The 12,283-nt window shown below is 42.6% G+C and overlaps 2 protein-coding genes across 6 annotated transcripts in view; one reads left to right on the top strand and one right to left on the bottom strand.

The window, feature by feature from the left end:
* The window catches only part of JAK2 (Janus kinase 2), a 112,192-nt gene extending 106,811 nt beyond the window's left edge, over positions 1–5,381 (bottom strand). For 3 of the 5 annotated variants that reach the window (XM_084834428.1, XM_084834423.1, XM_084834429.1), the window contains exons 1-2: positions 5,038–5,372; positions 4,449–4,523 (exon numbers count right to left, since the gene is read on the bottom strand). The gene's annotated coding sequence lies outside the window, so the exon portion shown is untranslated. Of the gene's footprint in view, positions 1–4,448; positions 4,524–5,037 lie in introns of all 5 variants that reach the window. The other 2 variants (XM_084834422.1, XM_084834427.1) reach the window with 1 other exon arrangement.
* A 113-nt stretch (positions 5,382–5,494) lies between these two features.
* Positions 5,495–12,283, top strand: part of LOC146352587 (uncharacterized) — a 50,450-nt gene continuing 43,661 nt past the window's right edge. The window contains exons 1-2 of the mRNA XM_084834436.1: positions 5,495–6,149; positions 8,719–8,790. Coding sequence (XP_084690562.1) covers positions 6,147–6,149; positions 8,719–8,790 — 75 coding nt within the window. The 5' untranslated portion in view covers positions 5,495–6,146. The remainder of the gene's footprint in view (positions 6,150–8,718; positions 8,791–12,283) is intronic.

Genomic DNA, 12,283 nt, shown 5'->3' with positions numbered 1-12,283 from the left:
GGACTTAGTGGGATTTTTTAAAGAAAAAATAAAATAATTTTTAGAACTCTAACAGGAATGTGCAGTTGGTATTGAAGGGGCTTTGGGGATTAATTCAAGTTATGCTAAAAGAAGTAAGAAGCCACAGGACTGTTCCTATTTATTGCGCCCTTGATGATCGGAAGCGTCTGAATTTGGAGCCTTCCAATCGTCCAACACAGGATGGAAGGAATGGGGGAGGCGTCTAGCGACAGTGCTTCAAACAAAGAGCGAAGGAAGCTGGGAGAGGCTCAGGATAGCTCTATCCTGGCCTCTCTGATCTCCTCCCCTCCCTGCCCAGCGAAACACCCCCTTTTCCCCCTCTCCAAGGTCGACTTTCTGACCTCAGAGGGCAACTGGCGTGGTTCTTTCCATGCCAGCTACCTTGGAGCACTCACTCTGAGCTCGGTTCTCAGAAAATGAAAAATCCTACAGCCATCCTGCCACTGTCTAGCAGCCATAGGATTGCGCCCTAAATTGGAGAAGATCAGACTGGCTTTATTAAGGGAAGGAAATTATCAGTGAATATTTGGAGACTGCTCAATTCAATTTATAAGATTAATCGCTCAAAAAAGCTATATGGGATTTTGTTTTTAGACACTGAAAAAATGTTTGTTCATATGGAATGGGATCATTTACATCAGCTCTTACATTTGGTCTAGGGGAAACTAACTCAGTCAAATTAAGATATACCAATCCTATTGCCCCTTTGCATGTAAATGGATCTAGTCCAGATAATTTTTATCTACACAGAGGCACCTGTCAGGATTGTCTGCTATCTCCCCTCCTTTTTGCATTACCAAATGAACCTCTTGCTGAAATAACCCAAACAAAGGTGAAATGAAAGGGAGTGAAATATCCAATGTAATATCTAAATATGGGTGACTAAGAGATTGTTCTAGCTTCGAAGCAATAACATCAAATGGGGTATATAACAGAACTCTAAGCCAATTTTATAAAATTATAGTTGACCTTAATACAATAAGGAACATCTATTTGGGAAAACGATTTAGGAAGGCAAATTACTCATGACATTTCAGATTGGATTGGAGAACATATCCCAAAGAGTTCACTCTGTATGAATTTTAAAGAGAACTTTTATAAATTACTCTTTAGATGGTATTTAAAACCACGCAGGCTTAGTAACATCTATAGGCAGGTAGAGGATAAGTGTTGGAGATGTGGTTCCAGTGAAACAAATATATACCATGTTTTTTGGTCCTGCCCCCAAATAGTAAATTTTTAAGGATGGTAAAGGATGAAATTAAGAAAACTGTAGGTATTCAGCTCTCTTTGGACTGATTGATATTTTTATTTGGATATGTTAAAGGTATAGTTCCAATTGGTAACGTGGAAATAACTATTCATTACTGATGGCTACACAAATGGTAATAAGCTATAGGCAGAAGACAGTTAATCTTCCAACAACTGAAGATTGATATATGAGGGTTTGTGTCTAGTGCCAGGCCTCCAGGTGTCTATGCAGTCACACAAGGAAGATATTCTCTTGGTAAATAGCTTTTATTATGCAAATCACAGCCAGATCAACAGCTCTTCAGGTTACAGACCTAATGAACATCCAGCAACACAGAGCTAAGTTCTCTAGTCAGCTTCGCACAATACTAGTTAGACTACAAGAAGTTCCCTTTGTTAAATGCACTATGCTAGGACCTTGTGATGAAACTGGAGCCCACCAGCAGTAGGGAACCTGAGTGGCTTGTCCAGACCTGCTCTCAGGAAAGGTCTTCCCCTAGGGACCTCTTCTGAGTGGCCAACCTTTTAGACCCGCCTCACTTCCCAAAGTTGCCCCTCCCTCAACATCTGATCCTTGACTTCATCACTCCCAACTACTCCCTCCTCCATAAGATCTGGCATTCCCAGGGTGGATGGAGAGGTTTCTGCCTAGCTTTGTTTCAACTGATTAGCTGGAAAGACTCCTCTCTGCTGCTGTCTCTCTGTTCTGTCTCCTGTGGCCTTGATAGCTCCCCCACCCCTTCACCCTCTTCCTCATCTGACTCGGTTCCCTTGCCTTCTCTGGGTGCTTCTGCAGAAATGTGGGGCCCAATCTTTACAGTTTGGGATATAGCTCAATTATGAAATTACTTAATATGATTAGAGTCTGAGAGGGATAATCAGTAAATAATTTCTTTAGAGAAAAACGGAGTCTCTTTGTTTTATACTGGAACAATAAAGTTCAGGATTCACTACAACCTTATTTACTGTTAGGGACAATTTAACTGTTACAAGTTTGATTATGTTTATTGCTCTTCTTTGTTATCATTTGTATTTATGAATCAATGTAAGATGAAATATTTTCCTTTGTTTATCTACTAGGAGTTTCCTCTGTAATAGCAAAAGAATAAATATAATAATAATAACTTGTCTTTTCCCACAACTAAATTATCTCCCACCACACACACACACACACAAAATCTACTGCTTTTTGAAGCATTTTATCAACCATCAAAACACATTAGGGCCAATGTATAACCATACAACCAGAATAAATAATTACTGAATTAACTGGCAGTGATGAAAAGTAAACATAACACTGCATATAGGTACACAAGAAACATTGCTGTCCTTTTGTCATTTTCTGCAGCTGGGCACATTTTGGCAACACAGGATATAGAAAGAAATCATCCTAAGACTGTACTTAATTGTCTTCCATTACTGATACCAGCAACTCCTCAATAGCAAGTGTGCTGTAGCAATGTGCACTACTTTCATTTTCCAGTTGAGCAAAACTATTGCTGCTTCGTAAGCTCTATAAAAGTTTTCCTTCCCAGCTCCTCAAACAATATTTCCTCTTATTGAAAGCCTTCACACTTTACACAGTAATCATGTCTGCCAAATGAATACCACCATACCTTCCAACGTCCCCCCACCCCCAACAATCTTGTAAAGCAGGAATGACAGATGAATATCCCTAAACATCTGTGTACATGCAACTTGGAGCCGTGGCCCAGTCAGGGTTATCGGAGTACATGTTCACATGTGGTTTGAAGATGTGTATGTATTCACACTTTGCACTTCTGCTGTGGGGAAAACAGCAATAGTGTAACAGTGGCAGAAAAGATTGCCAGGCAAATCTGTGAAACCACTCACAGCTTTGTGTTTAAGGGGGGGGGGGGGGAGAGACAAGAATCAATTCAGCTATAGCTCTTAATGACATTCCACTCCTCAGGTGAGGTTTACATGTCCTATTTGTAAAAGAGGTGTGTTTGTTTTTTTAAATGTCTATGCCATCTGTTAAGAGTAAAAACCCTCTCAAGACGGCTTCCAAAATAAAATGCACTCCGCACTCTTCTGCTTATTCCAGTATCAAGCACTAACATTTACAGAAAACAAGATCAACTATTTCATTTGCTCTAGTAGCAATTGTGATGTTCTTACTTGCTGCTTGTAACAGCAGCCCACAAGGAAATGACACAAAAGAGATGGCAATTTAGCAAGCAACAAAGCAATAATCACATATGTTACAGATGTCAAGAAGATGGAGTAGATAAGGAAGCCAAAACCTTATCTTACGATAGCAAAGCTAGTCTCATATTTATGTATGAAGTGCACATATATGTATACAGTAGATGGCAGTTTGCGCAGCACAGCTGGAAGACCAAACCAGATGCAATACTGGATCTGCATCACATGCTGGGGGAAAAGAGTTAACCCCTTCCCCCACACCCTTTCCCTGACTTAATTCACACACACACACACACACACACACACACAGAGCTACAGATATCTGTCTTTTCCCCTTCCACAGCTATCAGCATCTTTGGGCTGGGAGGGCTCCAAATCAGAGGCCACCTCATGGCTGTTTTTAATCAAAGAAAAATATCTCCTACATGACATCTAATTTGCTACTGATTTTGCCATTTGAGAACTGACAGCTCATCTACTGACTGAAGTTTGTTTTTAAAAATGGTAAAAACTAAAAATAGATCTACAAGATTACACAACATATTTTTTGTTGGTTTTTTCATTTCCTTCAGACTTTTATTTTCTCAACAGTTACAATTCAGCAATTTCAAAAGGAATCTCTTTCCTAAACAGACAGGGAAAGAAAGAAGCTGGACTGATCAAGCAAAAGGATGGACTGCTTCCCCAACTTGTGTTATTGCAACTGCGCATTCCATTTTATTTCTTTTTCCCACCTACAAGAAGTTAATCACCCTCCTCATAAATCAACACCACCTTTGTTTTCTTAAGAAAGCAGACCAATAGCTTCAAAAAAAGTTCTGTATTGTTAAGCAACAGAGAAAATAAACCATAACAAAAGGATATGTAGTAGTTTACAATATTTAGCAAGAAGATGTAAAACAGAGAGATCTCATCATTAACTTCTAATGACATAAATACATGCTATATTTCGAAGGTGCGTTAAACACACAACACCCATCCCCAGCAAAAAAAAAAAAAATACACACCGTGGGAAAGGTGGGAGGCCTCTTCTGTCCATGGGAACATGTTCACATCTCCCTTTCTCAGACTGCTACTACAGCCTAAACAAGAGAATTATTGGTTTAATAGGGGGTTAAAAAAAAATACAACTCTCAGAAGGAGGAAGAAATTCCACCTCTTGGCCTCCATAAAACGTAACATTCCGTTTATTCTACCACGTTCCATATGATTCTAATTCGGTTTCGTTTACACCCCTAGCACGAATCTGGAAGGGGATTTTGCGGAGTGGGTGGGGGACGGGTGAGGAACCCGCAGCCCAAAGTTCTCTATGAAACAAGAAAGACCGTGTGTGAGTGTGTGTGTGTGTGAGAGAGAGAGAGAGAGAGAGAGAGCAGTAACCTCGTCATCTCCTCCTTCCCTCACCCACTTCTGTCACACAGCAAACTCTCGGCGAGTCCCCCCAAACTTGCCGCCCCGGGAAGTGCTCTGAAAGCTCAGTCGCCCTGTGCACGCCCATGCATGCAAGCGCGCGCGTGCAACTCTATGCAAGTCTGCACACAAAACACAGAAAGCAAAAGAAATACAGGAAATATGTGGAGTTTTCCATTTGCTCACCCCTCCTGCTGCTGCTGCTGCTGCTGCTGCTGGTCTTTGCCGAGGTTTTCTCCAGACTCTCGGCTGCACGCGGACAACTTTCCCCCGGCTGCCTGCGGTGCGCGAGACCAGGAAGGAACGCGCCTGTCTGCGCCAGCCGCTCTCCGCACACCCAGACTGATCCCAGCCGGGCCTTTGCCGGTGGGCTGCAGCTTCCCCCTCCTTCGTTCCGGCTCTGCTTCTCCGCTCGCCTTCCGGGGAGGTGGGGGAGGGGGAGAGGCGCCCTCCGAGGAGCGCCTGGGGCCGAGCACAGCGCGGGAGGCTCCCCAGGCCTGCGTTTCCGGGCTCACGCGAGTGTCGCAATTGCGTCACCACGCAGAGGCTAAGCAGTGCGAGGCGCGTCGCGGAGGGCGGCCCAGGGGGAGGAGCCAAGGTGCCTCAACCCCCCATTGCCGAGAAGGGGCTCGGGAAGCGCGGCAGCCGCGGCGAGGCGCCTCGGCACCTTCGCGGGCGTCTCTCAGAGGTGGGCTGCGGCGCAGGCTCCCCTGGCGGACTAGAGCCCGCTGCGGTCAAGGAAGTTTGGCCCGCCACCAGTCTCTTCGTTTGGAATTCCTCCGCGGTGGCTGCGTCGCCACAAAAACAACCGTCTTGTGGCGCTTTAAAAACAAACACGGGTTGTTGCGGCACACGCCTCTGCGGAGCTCCCCTGCTTCATGAGGCAGGGCTGACCCAAGATGTTTGGCTGCCTGAGTTGAAGGACAAGATTCCCCACCCACCGCCATGCCCCCGAAACGTATGCGTTTGTTCATTCAATTTATGAGCCGCCCTATAGCCCAAGCTGTCAGGGTGACGTACATAATAGAAACAAATACTACAAAACCAGTTATAAAACACATTCAGCAAATCGTTAAAATTTCTCTCATGGAAGCCACGGGACTGGCAGTTGAATCTTACTTCCGTGCTGGAGGCAGGACAGCTTCCTCGAGTACCCCGGAGGGAGCAGGCCAGCTGAGGGGACAGGTTAAGCTGCATGGCGCACAAACCTCCAATGGAGGGGAAAGTCCAGGTGGGGAGTTCCCCATTCATGCCCCTGCCAGCATCTGCTGTCTGAGGCAGCCAGCCCACTCTTAATGGTAGGTCCAGCCCTATTACCCTCAGTTGGCGGGTGTGTATGTGCATGTACAGGTATGGAGGGAGGGAAATGGAGCCACATGGCAATGAAATACAAAAGGTAGAGTCTCTGATAAAGAAAAAAAAAGCTTTGTGAAGCTTAAGATTAGAAAAAGTAACCATTCACAGCAGCAGCAATTGGTGATAATAATCCAAGCTTTGCTGTTAATAACCAATACCTTTAGTGGGACAACAAACCATTGTCTTGATTCAAGCCTGAACAAATGGAATCAAACTTCTTGATTTGTCTTTAAAGTGCCACAGGATTATTGTTTTTGAAGTAACAGATTAACATTGCTACTCTCCTGGAATGTGCCTTATACATGTAGCCCATATGCCTTACCCAGGAAAGTTGGGTTAATGAGGTAGGGGAACATTCGGATATATTTGCAGTAACACCCCTTTAAAAAAAAAACTATGAGAGTTTTCTTTTATTAACAGACATTCGCATTATGAGCAAAAGTAATTCCTGATAATATTTTAGGGTTTTATTGTAAGTATCTAATTAAGAACCTTCTATGCTCAGTTGCTGTGGGACTATCAGGAGGGAGGAAAGGTGTTGGGGGGGGGCAAAGCAGTGAGCAGGGAAGAATTAAAGTGGTTAATGTGATGGGGAAGCAGTAAAAAAAGGCTTTAAAATGTATGCAATACTTTTTGGACTGCCTTTGTATTTAAAAAAAAATGTCCAAAACAGAAACATTCACAATATACTTCTCTAGCCGTTTTGAATGTCCAATGTGTTCTACAACAGTTTCCCTGATTATTCCCACAGAAAATCAGCTCATTTCTATTTTAGACCTGGGAAACTGAGGTTGAAAATTCTAGACTTTCACAAAACTGCCCAAGGAGTGCATACATGAGCCAAGCAGGAATTAGAATTCAAGTCAAAGTCCAACTTCAAGATGTTATCAATTATTCTTTGGTCAGAGGGGGTATGTGGCAGAATGATCCTAAATATGTTTACTTGGAAGTAGGGATGAGCAAAGTACTCTATTTTTATTCCATGCCACTTTCACATGTCTTCATTCATAAGTCCATTTCACATAAGTTCATCCGTTGTCCCATTTCTGCATTAATCTCACTTTTTAAAATCTGCATGAAAATTCAAATTTTAAACTTAAACTTAGGGAACAATCCTATGTCAGCAGCTAGACAGCCATAGCATATGTGGTTTTCTGGGAACTGACCCTCTCCCCCTTCCGCGCTGCCTCTGAGGCAGTGTGGAACAGCCCCGCGCTCCGCACTTGGAAGAGGAGCGCGGAGCGGCCAAAACGAGGCATTCCAGGAGGCGTTCTGGGGTGGGGAAGGCGGAAATGCCAGTATGTCACATCCTATGTGTCATCTGGCAGCCTCCTCCCCTGCTCTGCCTTCCCGTGGCTAGACAGCCGAAATCAGCTGTCTAGCCGCAAATGCAGGGCAGGAGAAGTGCAGAGGGAACGATCACCTCCATGCTTCTCCTGCCCTGCATTGGATAGGCAGTCACCTCCGAGTTTGGAGGCGGCCGCCTATCCCCATAGGATTGCACCCTTAAACATGCAAGTCCGGGGAATGCTGGGAGTTGTAGGACTTTCTTCTGTCTGCATGCATAGGATTGCACCTTTAAATACATATTTAACATGTATTTTCTCTCAAAATTCATATTTTAAAACATTTTATATGTTTTTGTATCAACTGCAATGGAATGTTCTGAGTACTCTCTCAGAACATTCAGAAAGTACAAAAGCTGGTGCTTAATTAAGTTCTGATCCTTACTTTAGTCTGGAGAAGGTGCTGGTCAGGTTAGTTCATAATGGAATTCACAAAGATCAAATTCCTCAAGCAACCCTAATTGGAAGCAAATGAGTTCAGTTGGAGTTTTTCTGAGGAAAGAGTGCTTAGGATTTCAGCTTTAGGCTGGGAGAGAGTTGGAATTGTCACCTGTGTGAAACAAAATACAAATCTCTCAAGGAAAACATAAAGGATATTAGAATAACCAAAAATAAATAACATTAAAAAGTTTTTTAAAAGACAGATAGCCTATTGACTCAATTATTTCTTGATTTGATTTATATCCTGCCTTTCTAACCAAGGAAAATGGCACTCATGGTGGCTTACAATTGTGAAGGTAGGTCCGACTAGGCCTCTTGAATACTTTGGTTCAAGCACCAACTAAGGTGCCTGATGGGATTGAAAGAATGTATATGTGTCAGACCTTGAGAAGATAATTATAACTTGCTCATCATAGGCAGGAAATTCCTTTTTAGGGGGTAGCTTAGGACTTCAGAAGTAAGAGAAAATAATGCAGCTGTGATCATAAGACTGTTGCTGAGCTAAATTAGCTCTTGAACATGTATAATGTATTTTCTTTGTTCTCCAACTTTCAGTCTGTATAAAAACATCCTGTTTCTTTTTCTTCTTTTTTTTTGTGAGACACAGTGTCAACTGTCTCTCCCTCAGCTGTGATGTGCTTTAGTACATTTCTGACTGTTCAACCTGGCTATTTCCTTAACAATAGCCTTGGCTATTTCCTTAACAATTTGGTGTGTGACTTAGGTCCCAAATGCTCAGGAGAATCGAACCACTTTGAACTGCCATTCACTGAACATCCCAGAAGCATACACCAAGGTAAGAGACCTTTTGAAATCTCTTAAGTCTGGGACTCAGTGTGAGGCTGCCCGTGGGATGATTCTGCCTTGGCTGACAGGATACCACCTTTAAAGAGCCAGTCAGTAATTTAAGCACTTGGTAAGGTTTTTGTTTTGTTTTGAGAGGGTTACAGAGGTCCGTGGGCTATGGTGTCAGGTGAATGAGAGTTGCCTTGTGTGAACTGAGGAAAAGAATTGAATGAGAATTGCCTGGTATGAATTGAGGTAAAAAGGACCAGGGCAAATTATAGTCGCTGGAACCTTGTGTGAGTGAGTATTCCTCCTTCTCTCTATGATATGAGCCGGCTGGCAAGGCATGGACCTCCTGAATAAATCATTCCTGAATGAATGGAGATTGCAGTGAATGACCCGACCTTTCTTTCACTCCACCCAACCCTTCTTTCACTCCCTGCCATGGTATGAGCTCTCTAGATCATGAATGACTGTGTCTCCAATTCAGTGAGAGTCGGTCTCTGACTGTACCTTGGCATTTGGCAGTGCCTTTTGTTTCTTGCAACCTGTGGAGACCTCCTGGTTGTTTTCTTGTGTGCTTCTGTGTGAATTGAGGATGGGGTTGGATTCTGCCAAAGAAATTCCACAGCCCCAAAAGGGATGCCTGCAATGTACATGTACAGGAATTATGGACCTAAGACTTGCAAGTTTTGGACAAATGGAACTTGACCCGTCCAAACAATTTCCCTTGGTTGGGACCTTTGATTTGGACAGTATTGTGCATTTAAAGGGATCCTTAGAATCTTGGGGTTCCAAGGTGGCACAGTGTCAATGGGAATGCATTCTTTGATTGGTATGTTGAGACGTCAAAAAGTCCCAGGGAGCAGAGTCTGAAGAACTCCCAAGAAAAACTGAAAGACCAGGTCAAATTTTGAAACATCCGAGAAAAGCTACAGAAATTTAGAGAAAAATTGCAAGCAGTGATCACTTGTTAAAATCCTAATTGGGCTAGCATGAACTCATGCAAGTTATTTTGCCCCCTAAAGTGCACACTAGTTTAAAGGAACAAGCAAATTAGCCAGATCAAGAACCAGCTGATCTTAATACTTTAGACCAAGCGCGGATCAGAAAACTATTTTAGCATTGCTGCCACTTTTTTGTAGCCAAGTTGAGCATTAGAAAAATAAGTGTCCCCATTGACCTGGCCAACCGATGGAAACACTTCACACATCTGAGCCACTTCCCCCCTCCCCCTCCCAACTTCTAAGACAGCTGAGAGGTTTGCAACTTCATCAATGCCTGTTTCTTTCTAGTGATCAAAGACCTTTTGTGTAAACTTAGTTGCACTATCTTTGTTCCCTGACAGAGTATATTTAGATATTCCTGAGCCACTTCCCTGGTCTTCCGAAGCTGAATCTGCTTCCACTGCTCCAAAACAAGCACTGTTCTAAAACAACTTGGGCTTCCTAGTTATTCTGTTCACTCTCTTCTGTTATGAAAAAAAAAAATTATTGTGCTCTTAGTGTGCTTAACTAAAAGCATAGAAATAAGAACTGACTAGTAACGTATTACAGTACTTTCCTTGATTCTGCAGCAGCTGCTCTCCTTGTTCAAGCCACTGAAAATATTGTGTTAAGTTCTCCTTTAACTCTTTATGTACCTCACTCAGTGGCACCTCTTCTATTTAAAACAAAGCACCTATCTCAATCACACCTCTTCAGATATGAAATTTTGCTTCTCTCTACCAGTCATATTACAGTGCAATGTTGTTTCACTCTAAATCCTGCTTCTTTTCTGCCTGATCCTTCTGAAAGCATCCCTTATGATTGTTTAGAAGTGGCTGAGTGCCTAGCAAAGCCACGTCCAGACTTGTCAGATGAGTTACTGACTAATATAGATTGTGTGTATTTTGTGGATGGGTCTTGTCAAATAAATGCTGAAGAGGTATGCTGTCTGTACTTCCCAGACTATAATAGAACAAATTGTTTTGCCTAACTGTACTTTTGCTCAAGAAGCAGAACTTTTAAACCAGTCTCCCATGGTAACTTTTGAAGATGTTGCACAACTCCAAAATCAGGTTCAAATGTTAAAGAAAAATGGAGACTGGCTGGTTGTTCTCAGTACACTGACCATTTGTGGCACTCCCTGGATGGCTGCCTGATAGCGCCCATGGTCCTTCTTCCCCACCTTGTAGTAGCAGATAAGAAGGGTAGAATCTATTGAGTCATTCCTGTAAGGGGCGAAGGTGCCACAATGATTTAGATCAAGCGAATTGCATAAATGTGAATAATGTGTTTAATGTACTCAGTAACTTCGTTTTTGCTTTTAGAGAAAATGTCTTTATATCTGTATTTGTGCCTGTTGTTCCTGCCATGTGGGAGTGGGAGCTTTTTATTCCTCTAGTCATCAAATGCCTGGCCTTTGGGTTTGCTAGACAGATTGTCCTATATGCCACCTGAAAGCTACAATAGCAGCAGCTTCTCCCATGTAAAAATCAAGATGCAGTGACTGTGTGTGACTGGCAATAGAGAGTGGGTGTTGGCTGAAGACTCTGTATAGTCACGTATTAGCTAATGTGTTTGAACATGTATTATATCTCAAGCTCAACCTTCTGTGTGTACCAGTAAGTGTAACTTCATAAAGAAAAAAACTGCAAGCTGAACTGAATGTTTGTTGGGAGATGCTGCATGTGCTAGAATGATGCTGTTGAGATGAGAATGAGATTTTAAAGTGGTCTAAGGAAGTGTAAACCTTTATTGAAAGTCACTGGTGAGATATATTTGTACACTGAAGTAACAGTGGATTGGAAATCCTATGTGTTGTGCCTTATCCCATTGTTATATTAGTTATTGTTATTTTCTTGCTTTGTCTCTTTCATTTGTATGTAGCCTAGCAAGCTTAATGATATATTATTTGTTTTCATTGTTTAATGAAAAACTGCATATGGAATCTGAAAATTCAAGAAGCAGAGTGTATTAGGTTTGGTTTCAGAAGACTGGCAAGCAGTCATGTGTGAATTTACCCAGAATCATATGCAGTAATAATGAAGTAATCAATAGCACAGGTGCGCTGATATGCTAGAAAGTTGGCAAGGTTAATGATTTTAGAGCTTGTTCTCATATCTGTATACAGTGAAAGCCACTCTCTTTGCTACTAACAGAAGCTAAAATATAAAACAATGCGCAGTAATCGCTCTTCATACTGTATACCTTCTAACTGATCAGGAGTGCTTCTTTCTGTACTGTGAGAAGCTTATTTTGCTGCCAAAAGAGAAAGGCCTTGATGAAAGGGGGACCAGCAGCGTGAGTACTTTCTGACAGTTTTCTAACTTAGTCAGACTTGCTCTATAGAATCCTGAGTGAATTGGCCTGTTATCTGTTCTTGTCTGAGAGGGGGAAGGTGCACCACCTGCTCATATAACCAGCCCTGAAGTATAGCACCCTGTCACTCCCCTGAAAACTAGAGTGACTGAACCGAAAGTTAAGGGATGTGTAAGCTTTCTTTTAACATACACATAGATT

The sequence above is a fragment of the Heloderma suspectum genome, chromosome 2 (genome assembly GCF_057233095.1).
Source record: "Heloderma suspectum isolate Gila_16-S chromosome 2, 16-S_ref, whole genome shotgun sequence".
Taxonomy (NCBI): domain Eukaryota; kingdom Metazoa; phylum Chordata; class Lepidosauria; order Squamata; family Helodermatidae; genus Heloderma; species Heloderma suspectum.
The sequence above is the reverse complement of the archived record's forward strand: the minus strand, read 5'-3'. Positions and strand labels throughout refer to the sequence as shown.